Source organism: Pagrus pagrus (assembly GCF_965226575.1).
Source record: "Pagrus pagrus genome assembly, chromosome: 1".
Taxonomy (NCBI): Eukaryota; Metazoa; Chordata; class Actinopteri; order Spariformes; family Sparidae; genus Pagrus; species Pagrus pagrus.
Window position 1 is genome coordinate 26,621,322 of NC_140185.1, and position 21,138 is coordinate 26,642,459.

General features: G+C 43.2%; 1 protein-coding gene across 1 annotated transcript in view; it reads right to left on the reverse strand.

Annotated features, from left to right (window-relative positions):
- Window positions 1-21,138, reverse strand: part of elp4 (elongator acetyltransferase complex subunit 4) — a 55,768-nt gene that overhangs the window by 32,369 nt on the left and 2,261 nt on the right. The window contains exons 3-9 of the mRNA XM_084352251.1: window positions 16,164-16,285; window positions 14,710-14,844; window positions 13,147-13,283; window positions 10,334-10,418; window positions 7,538-7,726; window positions 3,038-3,146; window positions 647-753 (exon numbers count right to left, since the gene is read on the reverse strand). Of these exons, the coding sequence (XP_084208377.1) occupies window positions 647-753; window positions 3,038-3,146; window positions 7,538-7,726; window positions 10,334-10,418; window positions 13,147-13,283; window positions 14,710-14,844; window positions 16,164-16,285 (884 nt within the window). The remainder of the gene's footprint in view (window positions 1-646; window positions 754-3,037; window positions 3,147-7,537; window positions 7,727-10,333; window positions 10,419-13,146; window positions 13,284-14,709; window positions 14,845-16,163; window positions 16,286-21,138) is intronic.

The following is a 21,138-nucleotide window of genomic DNA, read 5'->3' on the forward strand; positions in this document are numbered from 1 at the left end:
ATCTTGTTCCCTTGAGAGCTATGGTGGCTTAAAAGGGTTTTCATCATGCAACCCTGTTTGTTGAGGTCCACCATGGATCGCTGGGGACATGCCCATGCAGCAATATCATGACTGGTGATTAATTCATACTTCTTTAGCATATCAAAATGTAAGAACCTAACTGCCACCATTTTTTTCATTGCATATTCATGAAGATATATAGACATTTTTCTGACTCTGTTGCCTCTTGACATTACACTGGAGCAGGTGTGGCAGTCACAGTGTATAATCAATAGCTTCACCTTTGATTTTGACACCCGATAACAGACAACAGTAAACACAGGCTGGCAGAACTTGCATGAGGGGCTTTTATCATCGACACTTAATTTCGACACTGCTATGAACGTGATGAATGGTAACAAATGTAATGGCTTTCTTCATAAATAATTTCTTCGTATCTAAATTCAGCTCTTGTTTTAGGTTAATGGTTACATGGCAAGTTATAAAAAACACATTAGATGAATAAAATTGGGGCAACAAAATAAAACAAAAAATTCTAACTGAGAGTCGGCATTAAAAATAGAAACACGCGGGTGGAAGAACCACTGAACACTATGTTTTGTTTATGAAGACACCCTGGGTATGCTGAGTAACCTTGACAACGTACCTCAATAGTGAACTGTTTTCTCTTCAGCTTGAAGGCCAGGTCCTTGTGGTCAGGGAGTTTACTCGCCAGACAGTTCAGGTGAGGGACTTGACGTACATACAGGAGGCCTGTTAAGGACAGTGAGAGCAGATCGTTAAATAAAAGGACAAGCAGGATATTCCAGTCCTATCCACAGTGTACTTGTTGTGTGTTAAAATGTGCCAACAGAAAAAGCAACCAAGTGTGATTTCTTTTTAAAGTCTTGTGAAAAGAGTAACATTTATAGAGGATCAGGTCTTCAGTGTGTTTTTTTACTCCGTCTAAATTACATGACCAAGATTTACCATCAATTACTAACTACCCCAAGAATTCAGCTTAAATTATTATACTCAATACACCTGTTTAGAGGGAAAATTGCTTTCTTGTAGAGGTGCATTTTAGTGTTTTCTCACACCGACTTCAAGAATGGATATTTGTTTGTTAAATACATTTGCAAATGTACGTCTTTGTCTGTTTTACACATGAGGCAATTACCATTTAAGTAACAATTGGAAAAAAAAATTCAAATTATGACACAGTCTCCAATTTTTTGTAAAATTCAAATAACTTTTGTGATGACTGAGGGGAGCTGTTTTTTCCGTTCTGAATATCTAACTAAAACTTTTCCTTGATTGATTTGAGGTAAACTGTGCTCAGCTATGCAAATGAATGGTAAATTCCACTGACAGAAACTAGAAACATGGTGGAATTGCAGTGAAATAATATGCATCACTGTTAGTGTGAGACAAAGATACCAAACACATTACTTGCTATGAGATATCTATCAACATTCTTACTCTCTTCTTTCTTCCCCACAGGCTAGAGCATTTGTGTACTGTAAAGGAAATGTGCCAATTAAAGGACACATTAGCGTGATGAGGGACAGAAAGCAAACATACAAGATAGGGATTCCTGCAAAGGATAAGGTTTGGAGAAAGTCTTCATTTCTCATTGCTTGTAATCGCAAAGTTACGTTTCATAAAACTGTAAAAAGTACTGTAGAAGTGGGGTGGTATAAATAAGCGTGAGAGAGAAAAGAAGAGATCGAGGGAGTAATGGAGAAAGGGAGACAGACAGAGAAAGTGGGGGATGGTGGGTTCTCTCCTCTGTGCACTTGGGTGATTTCCCCTTGCCTGATTTGCAGTGACAGGCTTCCCAGCATGCTTTGAGCAGCCCTGAACTGCTGCCGCAAACACGCACGCACGCGCAAACCGCACGCACTCTCACACTCGTACCAGATGCGTTTGCACTCTTGAACACACATCAAAACAATCATGCACATAAATGTATTTCATAACCTGACCAGAATTGCTCTTGCTGGTTTAACAGAGGGCAAATAATATATTCTTGAACATGAAATTCAAATAATATTAATTGCAAATTCTAAACAACATTTTTTTACTAAATTATTTTTAAAAAGTGACGCACTACAACACTAACATGTTGAACGGGTTTACGTGACACCTGCCTTTCCAATGCAGAGGAATGTGATCACTGCGATGTGTTATCTAAATAAAACATGCTGTTGGATGAAACCAAAATATGCCATTGAATGTTTTTACTCTTCATCCCTTCATCTGTCACAACCAGGGCTGTCTAACCCGAGGTGGGGGAGGAAAAGGAGAAATGAGAGGAAAAGCGCAAGAGTGAGTGGGAGAGTTCGAGAGGCATGGCTAAAAATACCCCACTCGCTTAAACTGACCTTTATGCGTGAAGAGTGTGATAGAGTGATAGAAAAGAGGGAAGCAAACGGTAGAAAGAGGGAGAGGTAAAACCATAGAGGAAAAGTGATGGCGAGGACTAGGAGAGCAGAGACAAACTATGTTGCAACCCCCTCCTCCTCCTCCTCTTTCTTCGTCTCTCCGACCGTCCCTTACCGGTGTCCTCTTCCCCTACTGAAAGCCTTGCCCTCCATTTATTAGCAGAGCATGCTGGCCATGGAGACATTGAGCGAGGGATAGAGAGATGGAGGCAGAGGGGAGGAGAGAGTGATGGTGAGAATATCGATTCCCCAGTGTTGGTCTGCTCTGCTCCAGAGCCTCAGGGGTATGGGACTGGGGATGGAGAGGGGGCGAGGCGAGAGGGAGAGGGAGAGAGGCTCTGCTGGAGGGTGGGGGAGGCGGGGATGGAGGGGGTGAGGGTGCGAGGGAGAGAGGGGGTACAGCGTGGCAGCTGAATCCCCCCCGGCCTGTCTACTGAGGAGCACGTCTGATTGAGCAGCAGCACACTAACGTGCACTGACAGCCTGGCCTGCAAGGGGGCTGCCCTGCCTCCATCCACAGCCCAGCCCCAGCCTTAATGCACTGCCTGCGTGTATGTGTGTGTGTTTGTTGGGAAAGAGACAGAAAGATAAGCGAGTGTGTGTGTTCTTACCATGGTAATCTTTGTAGAGTGGGTTGGTCTCTCTCTCAGAGCCTTTGAATGATTCCAGGGCTATGGCATTGTCACATAGCCTGGTTATGCTGCCCATTAGAGCTCTGTCCTGTAGGACCGAGAGAGTGAGTGAGTGAGTGAGCGAGAGAGAGGGAGAGAGAGAAACATGAGCAGGTAATTAAAAGCCTCCTGACGGGCCATCAGTGTTGCAATTAAATTAGGTCATCATTTCCCGCGGCCAGGTCATTTCTGCCCATGGCTTAGGTGAGGGTGATGAGGTATAGAGGCGAAAGAGCACTGATGGGGGTTACAGGTGATGTCGGGGCAGGTGAGTGGACATACACTTTACATCAGGCATACATCTACAAACGGGGGCATTGGGAAGAGTCAGGGGCAACACACTGAAATTATTTTACTTCATCAAACAACAGTTTTTTGAAAAGGCTCACAGTTGGTGCACACTCTGAAACCTGCACACAGCAGGGGAGGATAGAGGGGAAGTGGGAGACAGCAGCAGAGGCTTGATGGGGAGAGCTCCCCCTACTGGTTAGGTCAGTGCCTTGACAACAAAGAGGACAAATCAGGGGCGAATACAGTAGATAGAAAAGAATGAAGGAGAAATACACAAGAAGGTGGAGGGAGAGGGTAAAGGGAGTGGAGGGGAGGGAGAGAGAGAAAGAGGGACACTGGGATGGAGGGAAAGAGGGAGTCCTGCATTATTAATCCGTTTGCCTCGTGAATCATTCACATCCTTCTCTCTGTGTTGGCTGCCACCGCCTAATGCAGTTTTCATGCCTTCATGTCTTTTCCCCACTCTTTCTTCTTCCTTTTCATTTTTGTCCTACTTTTAAAGTATGCGTATCCCACAAGTCAGGGCCACTAGCACTTACAGGGTATCTGAGGTCACTCTAATGCAGCAATTAAAGCCGGTGTAAGAGTTTGGCTACAACAAATTATTCAAAACACTAATGGTACAGTATAGCCAATAGTGTCCGTGTGAGGGAGAGGGTGAGCTAAAAACTTTATCCGCGCTACTTTTGTCAAGGCCATCGTGGTTCTCCTGTGCTTGCTTAAAAACGAAGATGAGGCTCCTTGGCAAAGACTCAGAAGTTTCAAAGTCAGAGGAATTCAAAGTGTCCACACAGAGCTGCTCAGTAAGGTGGCAGTAAGGGCAGCATGACGTCAGTCAGGCATCCACGTGCTCCACAGCTCCTTGAATTTAAGGAGGTGATCAGGGAGATGCTCACCTCAACTGTACATCTTTTTTTTTTATCATATTTATAATTAATAAGGGGCTCAAAGAAGAGTCACTTCAAGTGCAACCAAAGTCTGTGCTGGCTCAATTAGCTCTGATTCCTTCGGTGTAAATCCCCTGAATACCCTGAGCATCACCTGACTATCAGTGAATGACAGCTCATAGGGAGAGGCCAGCGTTCATCTTACCCTGCAGTATTTTACCTCGACTACCCAGTTACTGATGAAGCTCAGTTTAATCACAGTCGATTGGCTTGATTGGTTTTGTTTAGCTGTAGGGCCCTACAGTGCTGCACTTGTGTTTGCTTGTTTGAAAATGTGAATCCCTGTGCGTGCAGAGTCTACCCCAAAATATTCAGGAGCCAGGGATGACTTTTGTCTCCTAGGGTTAAAGGTCAATGCTAATATTTGAATTCAAAAAAACAAAAAAACATATAATTATAATAAGAAATGACCACTGAGGTAATCGAGAACAAGAGAAGAATTTTGAAGGAAGAAGAAATTTCTTTCTCTAATTCTGAGGTAACTCCACACCTTAAAAATTTGAGGTAAGTGGAGCTACGCTAAATAATTAAAGTAAGTGCTCATGCCTATAAATATGAATAAAGTTAGGGTTAGTAATTTTACACACACACAGAGGTCTGAGCACACACAGAAACCTATACACATGCACTTGCTGTGGAGAGATGTCAGAGCGATGGGTCTGCCACAGTACAGCAGCCACAGTGGTTAGGGGTTAGGTGCCTTGCTCAAAGGCACTTCGGCAGTTCCCCAGAGGTGAACCCGCACCTCTCCAGCCACCAGTCCACCACCGTATCAAGCTACAGTCGCCCTCTCCATTAAAAAAATTAAACTGATATGAAGGTGTTAATTGCCATGATGATTATACGGTGCCATGCTCTGATTTAAAACACGCATATTGAAAAAAAAAAGATTTACAATTCAAAATACTAAAAGACATACTGAGATGGAAAAACTGACGAAGTCAGCGTGGTTTTAGTTTTCAGCAATTTAAAGAACAATTTCATATCAAAAAATGTCTATTTCATTTTATTCATTTTTATTTAAATATATAAATATTTCATGACTGATTAAGCATTTCGGTCCTTTTTTCCAAGCAACAATGACAAACATTTACTTTACAAATGAGAGGATTTGCTGCTTTTCTGTGTCATTTGTGATAATAAATTAAATAAAGTCAGCTTTACAGTCAGCTTTTAATCACTTTTGGCTCCAGGAAATTTTTCGATTGATCAGTTAATCAAGAAAATAATTAGCAGATTAAAAGATAATGTAAATGCGTTAATGTAAATAATTGAGGGATGCAGCCCTCAATTCAAATGAATAAAGATAAGCAAAATGTCAATTGAATATTATTTTCTGTAGAGGGCTGATGCGGTTAATAAAAAGAACCTGTAGTGGGAGTTTGTAGCCCCACCACATTACTAAACAATTCTGCAATCCAAAGCCTGAGTCTTAATATTTGCATAGGTCAGGACTCCACTTAGTCTGAACAGCAGGTGAGGTGTATATGGGTGCGTTTTAGGGAAGACTGTGTATTTTGTGTTTGTGTGTGTTTACTTCGGGGGTGTGCATGGTAACAGGAGATCGTATGATGGAGGAGAACCAAGCTAGGACAAGCCTAATTAATGTTTCAGATGGACTGTGGCACTGGGCCTCTGTGAGGAGGCTTTCAGTGAGTTGCTCAACTTCCCAAGCTGCTCAATAATGGATAGAGAGTCCAGTGCCGTCTCGGCCAGCTAGCCCAATGCTGCTAGTCTAGACGGTCTTCCAAGGGCCACACTGTGTTAACTAAGCTAATTATCTAAGCAAAGGCGCTGGCAGCAAAGAGGATCTGCTAACATGTCGACTCTTAAAATGAGCAGCCTGCACACCTTGGTGATCTCAGCTGATCGTTTCTTTTGACAACAACATCAAGTGACTAAACTAACCATAAGGTCATTTCATTGATGCACATCTTAACAGCCTCTCATTACCTCCATGTTGGCTTAGTCACCAAACACCTGATTCAGTCCAAAATTTCCCCCCTCTCCTCTTCTTCCCCCGCTCATTCACTTCACTCCCCAGGGTGGAGAAGGGGGAGGGGACAGATTAAGGGTTTGGAGGCCAGGCCAGAGAGGGACAGGGGGACCGCTCCCACCACAGCTGACATCTGCTAGTTAGCCACTCTACCTTTTTTGACTAGGCCAAGGCCGCTGAGCACTGAGCATATAGGCTTGGAGCCAGAGCATGTTGTGACAACACAGCTGTTCTGAAAGTTAACCATCGACCTACATCTTTGTGTAAAGGATCACAGATAATACAGCTTCCGTGCTCATGTGAACAAAGACTTATAGAGAGTAGTGAGCTGTAGAGTCTTTAAAGTGAAGATGAGATAAAATACACTTTGGCAGAAAAGTCTCAGATGGCTTTTCTTGCGAATGTGCTCCTATGGTCGACTGTCTGGGGGAGGGCTGTGGTTTGCCATATGCCTCAGCAGATGACTCCACGTTCACACTGAGAGGCCAGACTGTACACAGACACATGCACGCGGACTTATACCCTAACCCCCCCCAAAACACACACATATACACATACAAACCCCAAAACACAGCCAGGGACACACACAAGTACAAGAAGAGATATGTGAAAGAGAAAAAAATGCATACACAAGCACACACTCTCACCATGGACAGCTTCAAGTAATTAAAAGCCAAAACAAACAAACGTAGATTTAGAGGCCTTTTGAATGAAGTGTGCACTCGACTGGGTCTGTTGGGGGGACCGATGCGTGGAGGAAGAGGCCCCTCGCAGGCCTGAGTCATACCAGGGTGACACTGAACCACTGGGTCAAGAGGAGGCCTACAAAAGACTCCAAACTTTGTTTGTACCCTATTAATGAACAAGACAAAGCAAAACTACATGGGCCAAACATCAACCCATGCACAAACAATCCTGTCTATTATCTTGAAATTCCAGTCAAGCTTTGCACGCTATCTATCCCTCTGGTGGTTGTCTAATATATGTGGTTAAGGAGGTAAAGAGGAGAATGAAGCAGTTATGATTGGAATTATCATGGTGTTCTTGCAGCACCGCACAAATAAGAAAACAACTGTTGTCAACGAATTAAAACAAGCATTAAAAAATCGATACATCGGTTGTAAATCAGGTCATGTAATCAGGTAAGTTGTCTTGTGAGTGCATGCTGATCCTCGCGTTGCTCTTGTGTGACAAACATTGCCTTACCTGGATGAGATGTGAAGGCACAGTAACTACTGCGACGGACAGCGATGACCTTAGCAAAGCACGCAGTCCATAGAGAAAGGTAGTGAGGGCGCGGCTGTTTCTAGGTTTGTCATGGCAACACAGGTCATCACCCCACAGAGCTGAGCCAAGAGAGTGAAGCCCAATTCGCAGGATGTTACGTGACTTTGACTACAAGAAAGAACAAGCAAGAGAAAGGAGTCAGGAATATTAAAAATGTCTGACAAGTCATGTATATATGTAATTCTTGAATATGCAATTATGTGGTATTACAGTTTGATTTAAGTGCATCCAAAGATTAACAGATTGCTGCTTTAAGGTCATTTTGGAAAGGTGCTGTTTTGGGTAGTATTCCCAAACTCTGGGAGAGAGCGACTGGACAGTCTGCTCACCAGCACAGACGATCGGAACACAGTGCCCAAACGTGACTGGACACAACTGCCCAATCACAGAGGCCATCTGACACACGCACAATGGACCTGTCAGACAGGCTTCCAATATGGCCGCCACCCAGAAACCCCAGCACATTCTTGGCACAACAGCGATGCTCTGCAGCCAAGGGGGCCTGGGTAAGGGTGGAGTGCCTTCCCTTGAAACCCCCTCCACCCCACAAGAGATCAACAGTAACCCACTCTCATGAAGACGGAGGAAAAAGTGGCCAAACAGTAGTAGGATATATATCACTGCTACACAGAGAATGGAGGAGCCTGTCCAAACTGTGAGAGGTTTTTAACCTTTGGTACAATTGCCTTTTATTTGGGGTTTCTTCAGGATGGCTCCTGATTACTGAGGTGAGAGCCAAGAGTGATTAACAAAGCTCTGGCCTAAAATCTGCTCACTTTTTCCTTTTTTTCCCCCCCAACCTCTCCTCTCCTTTTATCCCTCCCCCTCTATTATCTCCTCCGCCCCACTCCCCCATCGCTTCCTCTCCCAACAGTATGACCTAAGCTTCGTTTGGATCTGGATCAGAATCACAGGCATCTAAGAAAAATAAACCCCATTGTTTCTGGGAGTTTTTCACAGTTGGCTCATAGTTTCCCAAATGAGGACTCTCACACTGGACTCTACATTCATCCTCTACCATTCAACACCAATGCTGCATCGTTATACCTTACTATACTTCAGTATTAGTGCTGTGTTTGTGTGTGTGTGCCTTTGTCATTATTAGATATGCCCTTTCTTTGTTTAGCAGGCTTTGCCTACACAGGTCTTGGGGGGGGCGCAGAATTAGAAATCTATTTCTATGTCTGCAGCCCAGCAGGGGGGAACTGTGGTAACAAGACTGTTGCTGTGGCATCAGGAGGAGAGGCCAAACTTAACTCCTATAGTTTAGCCTATAGAAAAAACAGGGAACAGTGCCAGTAGAGTCCAGCCAAGGACCAGAGGCCAGCCATATAGGCTACAGCCAGCCTGGGACCACAACCTAATCACCAGCCAGTCTCTGTGGAGACTCACAGTCCTGCTGCCGCCCCTGTCCCTCTCATCTCAAAAGACCCCGAACAATATGCTCAGGGAGATTAATCCTTGTTCTAATCTGTTATTTACATAACAGTTTATATGAAATCTGCATCTTATTACCAGCCCATGATGACAGATTAACAAATAAACATAAAAACGCACACACTATCACCCATACTGGGCATTCTTGTGCCAGAGCCCACGTCGCTCTGTGCCGGTCTGCATTCCTGGACTGTGCCAACAGCATGTCAGGCGGCCACACTGCTTTAATGATGTCAGCAGTTAATCTGGCGTGTGAGTGACAGCGCTCAGGGAGGGAGGGTGGGGGGTACTGGAGGTAAATCCTGTGTGTGAGTGACAAGAGGGGGAGAGGTGGCTCCAGGTGACGAGCAGAGGGGTCATTGAATGTAGGTGAATAAGGTGTGCGCACATACACACACACACACACAAGCACACTAATACTGTATATATGTACATATATACAGGCACGTCACAGTGTTAACAGGATTACACTTGGCCCTGCGGAAAACAGACGGGGCCATGGATGTTTCTGGCATTTTGCAGACAATTGACGATTATTAAAACGATGTATGTCAAAGGTAAGACAAACACAGATGGGACACACAGGTGAGGCCAACCAGGGCAAGTGAGAGAGAGGTAAACAAACTCGAGGGAAGTGGTGGTCGTGGAATGTGACAGAAGAGGTAGTGGTCACAGATGCAGACCTAGTATCTCTTTTTGATAGATGCTCCTCTAATGTGTATTACATATAATTTAAATGCTTAATAGCTTAAATGGGCTCATAGTAATAAGTGACAAACAGAAGACAGAACACATACGCACCAGACAGTCACCAGAGTTCACCTTTGATGACATTCAGTGAATGTAGTAAAAAATGCACACCTGCCTTTTGTGTTGCATCAGTGCTAGTGACAGCACACTGCATGCCTTCCTGCATTTCAGCAATGTTTTTTGTCAGTAAAGTAAAAGCCAAAACAACAAACAGATATAGAAACACTGAGAAGGAACCTGATTAAAAGTTGTGAAATGTATTATGGCAATTGATATGTGTGATCAAATATGACTGATAGGTGCTTTTTGTTACAATCCCTCTAATTTGAATGGGCTGAAGTGATCATAAAACTTAACATGAGGTCCAAGGTGGACTATTTTTCGGTTATACACACAGTCACAGTATGTTTGCTGTTTGGAGAAAGGATGTACTGGTTTGCTTAAATTGGTTAAACAAGAATGTGGCTTAAAAAAAAATTTAAATTCAGGTTTAAAGAAACAAAATCAAAGCAGTCATTGACGTCTTACCATGGGGGCTGCTACATCAAAGCCCTCCCTGTGTATGACCTCTTGAAGTGACTTCAGCAACGCAGAGTAGGAGTCAAGCTTCGTACTGAAAAGAGCACAGGACAGAGGAAAGAGTGGACACAAAAAGGTTACTTAGGATGTATAAACTGTAAGTGAAACAGTTCTGATTATACTGGGCCAAGCCTATCACGGCAGTAGCTTAATCCTCTATGACTGCAGCATGTTCCTCCTGACTGTGCTTTTCTGGAGCCACTGAAGCAGACAGATGATCCATATCAAGAGATCCAATTAATTTATTTGGTTGATTAAATTACAACATGACTGGTTCTCTGTCAGCTCCCCCAGGATCTGATTGTGCAGAGACAGACGGACAGACAGACAGATGAGATGTGCATATGCACAAACATACACACAACAAAGATGATAAGTGAGAAGGAGGAGGGGGGATTAATGGGCTGATATCTAAAATTAACAGGGAGCAGCATTTTGGTGTTTAATCAGGGGTAAGATGTGCACCACTGACAAAGGGTATACCGTACCGTCAGAGCAACATTTAGCATCAGTCAAGGGATGGATCACTGCTGAGCCCACCATGTGCCTATAGGATGGCCATTGGGAATGTTAACCCCATCGTTTTACACAGGGCCCCCCCACTTAAGAACACTCCACCATTGTAATGACCACTCTGTAGTGAGTCACAGTGGGCTGCTACGTCAGTTGTCAATTCGACCTGCGGGCTACAAAAGCTGATACACATAGATTGGTCACACGCCAATAGCCCTGCATAAAGAACAGTAATACACACTTGTGTTGATTACACTTGCACCAAGTATATCCATGTACTCTATTTCAGTTATTCAGCCCAACAATGGTGCCTCCTGACCCCGCTGGGGCTAATGATAGAGCTGGTTTGGTGAAAGAGGGACACCTACCCTCCTTGGCCTCTCTGCCCATGCCCCTGCTCTGAGGTAGGGGGCTGGGATGGTTTGACGTGCAGTTGAGCAGGAGGTTGCCTCTGGTTGGCAGCCATTGTGTGGGACGCCATTGTGTTTTAGCTACCCCTACTGAGCACCCCTCATTCAGGTACCAAAAAGGTCTAGGTGCTTAGCTACAGGGGCTAGTGCGTCGGCTAATTAGGATCATACACGGGGAAGCTTCTTTATGTCAGTGTTCCTCTTTCAGTGAGGGGAAGAAAGGAGGAGAGGAAGGGGGATGCTTGGTCTTAAACAACAGGATCTGTATCACCTAGAGAGCAATTTGTGCCAATTATGCCTTCAAGTGAAACGGAGCAATTTAACAGCTAGGGTATCAACATGGGGCTGTGGACACGTGCAAGGGGGAGTAGCCTGCTAAGGAGTTTGTGTGGTGCATGTGCGCGTCTAATATGCTGAGTGTGTGTGCGTGCGTGCATGTATGTGTGTCAGTATTGGGGCGTGGCCGGGGGACACAATGGTGCGGTGCAGGTGTAGTTTCCTGCTGTCAAAACGTCTGTGAGGTCTATAACCCATTCAGACGCCACAACAGTACCACCATGTCACTCTTACTCCCTAGACTGCCGTAAAACGCCGAAAACATCACTGGAGAAGACGTTTAATAATTGTATTTGTTCCCTTTTAGAAAGCATTGAGTTCTGAACTGATATTTTGTACAATGATGCTTGTAAAAATGTATACTTTAAACTGAATATCTGCAACATTTAATGTGTTTGCATGGTTGCTCTGTTAAACAGCCTGTGTTTGCTGAAATAAAAGGACGAGGGATTCTATAAAGCCTCCTCCACATCCTCTGTGCTCCAGATTGCTGTATTTACCCAGTGTGTGCGAGTGTGCCTTCGTGTGCCCTTGTGTGTTCAGCAGCACTCTCCGAGTAAAGAGCCTGCATGACCTCTGAACCCTAAGTACACTCAACGCAGGAGAAATCAAACAGACGCTGAGCAAACAAGACCCTTATTTGAATAGACATACACAACCTTTCCAAGAGGCTGAATGTCTTAGGCCAACAGCAAGCTACTCAGAAAAGAGGGTGAACCTGATTTGTGTCAGCTGTTCAAAGGGTAAAAATTCTGTGTTTAACAGCACATTTTCATTAAATCTATCATCTCATTTAAATAAAAGAAAAACTGTGGATGCTTTAGCTTTAAGCTGTAATAGTTCATATCGCTTTATATTTTTCATCAATTCAGTTGATCTCAGAAACCATTTATACTCATCTAAGAAAGTGCATGTTTTTTTTCTGCAGTTGGAGGTAATACATGCACACAGTGTATTGGTTGAATTAATGAATTGATTGATTTGCTAATAGACAAAAGAATAATTAATCACCAACTATTTTGATAATCGTTTCAGTAATTTTTAAAGTAAAAACGTCACACATTATCTGGTTCCAGCTTCTATACTGTGAAGATTTCCGGTTTCTTCTGTTTAATATCGTAGTTTATAATATGTACACATGTGCTCTTGTTTCTCCTGAGATGGACATTTTGTTACTATTTTCGGACATTTTATATAGAAAACAATTAAATGAGAAAAGATTAATAGATTGATTAATTGAAAATCCTTAGTTGCAGTCCTACAGTTTATCAAATTCTCCTAAATGAGTGTCTCAGGCAAAGGGCTCTTGTCATCGGACCGTCTGCACCGTTGCTCTACCTGTATTCTGTGAAACATGCCATGTTGGCTTACCTGTGTTCTGTGGATGATGTCTTATTTGTGTAACTGTGTTTTGTGGATGACGTCGGGTTTGTGTGCCTGTGTTCTGCAGATGGTGTCTCATTGGTCTCCGTGCGTTCTGTGGATGATGTCTTGTCCTTTTACCTGTGTGTGGGTGACGACTGGGTGGGCTGCTCTGGAAGGTAGAAGCGGTGGCACTTGGCTGCCTGGCGAATTTCCGGCTCCATCGTCTTGGAGACGTCATAGTAGTGGCCGAACCGGGATGAGGATGCCAGGGCACTCTTAGGGGGTCAACAAGTCAAACGCATGTTATAGCATAAAGAAACATTCAAGACCTCTAATTAAAGAACATTTAAATTTATTTTCAATCATCCTAGGAGCTGGCTTTAAACTTCTCATGACAGTGTGTGCATTTAACTAATTTCAGATAAGAATGAAGTAATTCATAGAGAAAGATAATCTTGTTTGACTGTCTAATATGTTAAATGAGTGTGCTTCACGATACTATGGTAATGCAATTGCATTGTTTATGGGTCATTCCTCAACATTCCTATGGCAGAGAAGTTAAATAACCACTACCATCGCACTCTTAATCATTTCTTCACATAAATGTCCACTTCTGGCTGTGAAAGCAAACGTGTCAGGAACGCAGGGGAAGGCGGATGTTTTCCTGCAGCTGAAAGAGAGAGTTTTAGCTCTTCTCTCTCAGTGAAACCGGGGATTCCATTGTTGGAGGGGCCCTTAATCTACTCCTAATCTGGATTAGGGCCCCCGGTGTGTCCCTCTCCTGGCGGGACGAGGGGGTCAGCGGGGCAGTGGGGGGGTCAGGGGCTCATCTTCTCTTTGTGAGCTAGGCAACCCGCTTAGCGTTCCATCCCCGCCTTGATGGCCTCACCTTTGATCTGATGTCTTCATCGGGAGAGCGACACAGTGGGCCATGCCAGGAGAGGTGTGTGTAAGGGGAAAGTAAGCGTTGACTCTGGGGGAGAATTTCGGATGCAAATCCTCTGCTGCGGCTTACTAGTGGTTTGTAAAGACGATTTTACAGGGGAAGGGGGAGAGGTGAGGAAAGGACACAGATATAAAGAAGTTTCCAGGGAGAGAGAAAGAGGGAGAGGATCCCCAGGGACACACTGTGTGCTGTTAATCCACATAGCGATATGGATTATAGACAGAAGGGGGGAGACTGCAGAGAAGTAGAAGGGGAGGGTCACCTCTCAAAGCGGAAGAAAGAGTGTAGGGCTGCCGACCCTAGCAGGGGGAAAGGCAGGGATTTGGGGGAAGACAGAGGCGCAGGTCTGGGTCACAGGGTTGAGCGAGCAGACATGTCAATGCACAGACTGCAAAGTACTCTTGTTTCCCAGGCTAAGCAGGGGTGCAGGCGTGTGTGTATGTGTGTATATGTGAGTTGGGGACCAGTGAAAAGCCTACCTATTGCCAGCTAAGTGTGAGTAATCTGGTCCAGCTCTGAAAGGAGAGGCTGAGGCCTCATTCACTCCACAAAGGAGTTTAGAAGCTCATGGATTTAGATGTGGAGACAATTGCCAAACCACTAAGACCAGAGAGACCAATGCTGTTCTTTCTCATACCATCATTAGCAGAGACACATGTTGGACTTTTATTAAAATAACATGATCACAAATATTTCTAGTCCAAATATGCAGAAATCATTACAACAACAGAGAATATAAACTCTAATGTGATCACCTGTACTTTTGGAAGATTCTGATAGCGCCAAGCAATCTTCATGGCATCCAAACTGTCCTGAGGTTCAACAGAGAGCCTGGGCTGCTCCACTGGTTTGGGGATGGCAACATCGTCCAAGATGGGAGCCGGGAGTTCCTGCACAGAATGATACAATGATTATACGAAGAAATTTTACTTATCCTTATTGCTGTGTATTATCATGCAGCTTGTACAGTCAGTGCCGTGTTATCCATAAATGCACTGAACATAAGTGTCATCTTTTCACAGTCACCTGATTCATGAAGTAAACTTTATTGTTCCCAGGGGAACAACTAAAGAAACCTGGTTTCTTTAGCAACTAAAGAAACCTGGTTTCTTTAGTTGTACTAAAGCAATTTGAAAAACCCAGATGAAACAGTGAGGTTTTTCCTAGAGAAAGTAATTGATTTCCTGGCTATGTATAAATTTAACTGAGTTTTTAAATAGCGTTTTTAATGACAGTGCATGTGCATGATGAAGCCTTCAGACTAGAGAGGTATTGCTGTGGCAGCAGTGCAAAGGGACGAATGGTCCTTGCAGCAGTGTATCCTTTCATCAAACACAATTATATCTTAAGTTCTGCAGGTGTACAGTAGACTTTTGTAAAGACAGCCTCTTCTTTTACTTTCCAAAAATGGAAAAAAACAAACAAAACTTGCTAGCCTTTGCTCAAAAACACAATAGGGTGGGTGGTAATTCTGATTGATTAGCGGAGTTATCCCGAGTTACTGCAGCACATGTGGACACATTTTCCAATTTCCTGCTTTGACTCAATTTCTCCCAATAAGCTGGTTTCCTTTATGCATGTTAATGTAATGCATTAAGTACAAGCATAGCATCTGAAGATTAGCATACTGTGAATGTAGCTGTGAAAACACTAAATGATGTGATATATCCCCATTGGGAGTCCCCCTCTCTTAATAAGCCTTTGATATGTAAAGAGAGGGTGAGGCTGTGACCCCTCCCACTATCAATCAGTGGGAGAGAGGCCCTCCTCCTGTATGATGGGTGGCAGTCAGCTTCTGGGACTGCGGTCTGCTTCACAAAGTGATGCATCGGGAAACATTTCAACAATGCCACAACCATGCCACCCTCGACCTCTCAGGGACCCCTGCTGACCCTGACACATCTTGGGGAAAGCTGTGCGCCTACAATACCTGCTAAATCATAGCTTGACCAGCCTGAACCAGGCTCAAGACTGTATACTGTGACAAAACAGGCAGAATACCAACATCTTCTGATAACTTTTTCAAAAATGTCTTTTACATGTCTACAGCAGTTGTACAGGGATGGTGTTAAAGCCGACATATTGAGGCCATCTTAGCTCCTTCGTGGACAGTTTGTCAAGACTTGTAGCTTTAAAACATATAATACCTTGCAGAACAACATATTTCCTTCCAAAGAGCTTAGAGAATAGACTGCACCTCCTCTCATACCTGTAAGATGTCATCTGGGTTATCTTGAGCCGCCGCCACGAAAAGTTCATGTCGACACACAACTCCCTCTGCCAGGAAGTACTTTAAGATCATACGAGAGTAGCTATCATATCTGTCCTCCTCTGAAAAGGAAACAAAAGACAACAACAATCAGGATGTGTGTGAGTGGAAACCTCAAATAAACATACACTTTGAAGAAAATGTCAATCAACGTCATACTTGACTGTGAGGCCTAAGGATTTAGTGACAAAAAAAGGTACAATACCTTCCCTATGAAAAATAAATCAACCTCAGGTCTATCACTGGAGCTTGTCTCATTCTGATCATTCATTCACACACCACAGATCCTGCAGTTCATGACCACATCATAGTCACTGACTGTAATTGATGTAAGGATCTCATTCGGGCTACCTTTAGTAGGGAACAGAAGAGGTGGCAATCGACATGGCACAGACGCATAGGTACTGCCGTGCGAGCTGACTATCTAAGGGGAGATGACATCCTCAGTTCTCTTGTTAAAATCTTTACAGTATTCCTGTCCACGTTCACCTATCATGTCGCTAACCAGCAGTGGAGGTGAGAGTGAGACACCTGTCTTAAGCATTCACCTGACCCCTCCCTGTGAACTCAAAGGTACCCCAGCTGTCAGGACAACTGACAGGGGGAGGCAGAAGTAGGATAAGATAGTGCCTGTTCTCAAAATGCTTCCTGACACCTGGTTCATTTGAATCTCTCTGCTTTTTGTGTGAATTCTGATTGCAGTGGCATCCTTCATCATTAGGTTTGTTGTGTCACTCACATCAGGTGTATTTATTATCATACAAGTAGGTTAAAAGGCAAGTTCTGAGAGGGACTTTTAAACACAATGGGAGAGGGTAAACTCATTTAGAGAAGAACTACATAGTTTCCCTAAGGTGGCCTTTCTCGGTGCACACAAAGTGGCCACCCGGCCATTCCACACCCCAAACCCACAAAAAAGCCTGCATCATCACCATGAAACCCCCCTGAGCAGAGTGCATAACTCTACCCAGCATGCCACTGCTGCTTCCTGTCACAATCATCATTTTGTAAAGATTTCATAGGCCTCTCCACACAATGACAAACAGTTGGCATAAGGACAAAGGCAGCAGTGACAGTTAAAGGTAATGGGCATACAGCTGACAGCTTGGGAATGACATCCTGACGTGTCATCCTCAAACATCCGGAGAATTCTCCCCCCCTCCCACGTTCCCGGTCCACGTCCTCACCTACGGACTCAGGATGGCCCAGGAAATTCCATGGCTCTTCAATTTGTTGTCGGTGGGGCTCCCTGTTCTCTTATTGATGGGTTTCTAGGTCAGCAGGCCTTTGTGGCTTTCAGCAGGCCCCACAAAGACTCCCAGATGGGCCCTCTCAAGATGGGGCCTATTGTGGCTGTGTTTCTATGGGAGCCTTACAAATGGAACCTCCAGGAGTCATTAGGCTGTTGAGGCGGGGGGTAAGGGAGGGGGTGGGAGGTGGCGGGGTATACGAGCAACAGGGGGTGGGGGACGGTCATATCTTTGAGGTAGATCAGTCACTCTGGACAGTCATGGGATGATTTTTTTTTCTTCTTCCTTTTTGCTTATTCTGACTAAGGTTTGGTAAAGAGGGAAACGCCTCTGCTTAATTTGCCTTCGAACAGGGGAGTGGGAGTGCAAGAGTCCTGAATCATATCCGCTAAAGCTGCAGGGGGAGGAGACAAAATATCTAGGTCAGAGTGTTTTCTCCCTTGTGTGAATCTTTGGTCTATGAAGTGCCATTATTTCTACCGAGAAGCCTAAATTAATTTCGGCTACACGGCAGGTACACAGTATATAGACACTTATCATGTTAAAATAACTGACTCAACATTGAAAACACTGCTACAAAGGTGGGTTATATTATTCAAATTAGGAGAACATACTGTACATGTTTGACATATCTCTATTGTTAAGCTTCAACTTGAAGCATGATGTTATGACTTAGAAAAAGGAAGAGCATGGGCATACTCGCACCGAGCCAAGGATGTAGTTAAAAATCCTTTATTAGTTAGGGGATATCTGTGTACGGAAATCACCAAAGGAAAAACGCGACCAATTTCGACCCACACTGGGTCTTCCTCAGGCCATGACTGAAAGAAGAGTCAACCATAGTGAAATGTCAGGACTCTTTATATAGACAATTAATGGCCAGGAGGCTGAACTACACCAGAGTATCATAAATATACCACAAATAAAATATCACAGTGATGGTTATATCCATAACAATAGCAGAAATCAAACAACAATGGAAGGACAAAACAATTTTTGAGATTGTTGACCATGACATAATAAAAAATGCAGATTTCCAACAAATGCACCTGTCATTTGTGGACAGATGACTTGGCCTCACCTCTTGCATTTACAAACATTTTATTGTCTACATTTGTCTTATTGTCTTTTTATTCTGTTTATGTTTTAATTTATTGAGATATCATTGAAATCACTGTGCAATATCCAATTCACTGTAACTGCAACAGCATTATGATGATGTACTGTCGTGCTGCAGAGATGCCCTGGCCAACAAATCTTGTACTCCAGATGTAAGAGAACATGTTTGTTTGGTGTGGACTTTTGTGAAAATTGTAATGCATGTACTATCATTCCTACTGATTTTTTCCTACTGGCATTATTGATAGGACAGCTCAGAGATGACAGGTCGCAGGTCGGACTCAAACCCTGGGCCGCTGCGGCGGCCTCTGTACATGGGACACCTGCTCTACCATCTGAGCTAGTGTACACCCCCAATAATATTGTAGGAATGACTATTGGTACTTCCACAAAATGAGATTTATGATAAATAATCATCAGTAATGTGGATATAATGTCTCATCTCTCATCTCATGTTACTTTGTAATGCAGCATTTAAAACCAGGAAAAGACAACACTTATGGCATATTGTGAGAGGACAGTATCCGAAATCTCTATATATAGTCTCATGTCACGGTAACGATATATATCATATATATTGTCCAGCCCTAAATCTAATACAACCTACATCTAGAGAAGTGTTATTGAGATTAAATGAGTCCAGCGTTCTTTTTAATGCACGTTACTATACATTCTTATTGTATCTCCTACAGTTTTACTTTAGCACATGTTGTACTTTCTAAATGTTGGGCATGCTTTGTTTGTCAGAGAAATAATTATGAAGCACTAATTTCATAATATGTGTTCTAGTCTTCTATGTAAGTATTTAGAGTATGCTCAAAAATAATTCTTATTCAAAGTGTTCTGCAAAGCTTTGAAATATTTAAACATGTAAAACGAATAGGCCTAATTTAACAGTAATTATTATGGTACATTAAAGGAAAAACACATTCACGTAAACTAATGGAATGAATCCATACATGGTCTACATAATAAGAGCTGCGAAGCTTTGTTGCTTCTCTTACAAAAACACAGGAGATGAGAGATCTTCAGACAGCAGCCATACTGGGCTGATCCCCCTCTGGTTGACAAATCAGGATGGACAGCTCAAGACACTTCAAAGGCAGACAACGACCAGTCTGATAATTTTATGTCTGTGTCTCACAAACAGGCCATCACGGCTAAAGGGGCAGACTGTAGGAGACGACTGCCTGAAACAAACACAAACAAACACACGCTCCAAACTCCCCCCGTCCCACCCACCCACACAACAAAACAGACAGCGCAGTGTACACGCACACACACATATACACGCACACACTGCGCTTTCAGAGACAAACACAAGAGAGCTCACACACGCATTTCACCTTTACTGTGTCTCTCATTACCAGATGAAACCAACCGTACATTGATTCACAAAATGGAAGGGAAGAACGCATTAGTGTATAATCACTGACTCCTGCATCGATTGGGGGGGTGAATTAAAGGGCAAAGCAATATCATCAGTTGGTATAGGCCTTTGCTACACACAAATTACAGCTTCAAGGGGAAACAAGACTACCTTAACCTCACTGTCTACCACTGCATATAGCCTCGCCTATGATGACTGATAATAACAATAATGATACAGTGGAAGACATTTATGTCCCTAGAAAAACCACATGCTTTGAATGTACTCCCGAAAACTTTGATAACACATCTGCAGACGAGAATATTCATTAAGGATCACAGTGGAAGTGTGAACACCTGGGATTCTAACTAGAGACCTTCAGGTCATTGGTCTATTTGCCATTCTGCTCAACAGTGACACGCTAACCACAAAGAGCCCAAGAACACACTCTATTAATAGCTAAAAAGTGCTACTGAATTATATTTTAGGAATACATTGGATTTTTGGCTATACATGAATATATGGATCGTATGCCGAAGCTACATTTCAGCCATAGGTTAATGCAGTGTCTGTGTTTAAAATCTATATGACGTTGTGGTTGGGAGAGTTGCCAAAAGGCTGAGGGCTAGAATGCATGCATGTTCTCGGCTTTAAGTATTTAATATTGGATTTTTCTGAACACAAATGCACTGAAGTAAACCAAGACAATATCTGCTGTAACTAGGGCTAACAATGAATCTAAATATTATTAAACTTGTTTTTATAAAGTTAAAATGTGTCACAACATTCCATTATAAATTAGCATTGTGTTGCTACAGAGATCCCTCTGCCTCCAAATAATATCCTCCAGCCATAAGGGGAACGTGTTTGTTTGGTATAGACCCCAGCAAAAATCACATCATCATCGTTTTTATATTTCTTTCAATTAAAATCATGAGTCATATGATAATCACATTATCTGTCAAAGTAATTGCGACCTGATTTATTTAGCCCTAGTTTTAACAGCACTTCCTTACTTGTAACTTTTCTTCCATGGCTCCTCTCAGAGCAAATAAAAGGAAATGGCTTCAGGTAAAAAACAGTAATAGACAAAAGAAACTTACTCTTAAAGCCTGAAAAGAAAAAAAAGGCTAACTGAAAGAATCAAATGTCAACTGTGTGGAATAATGTGTATTAT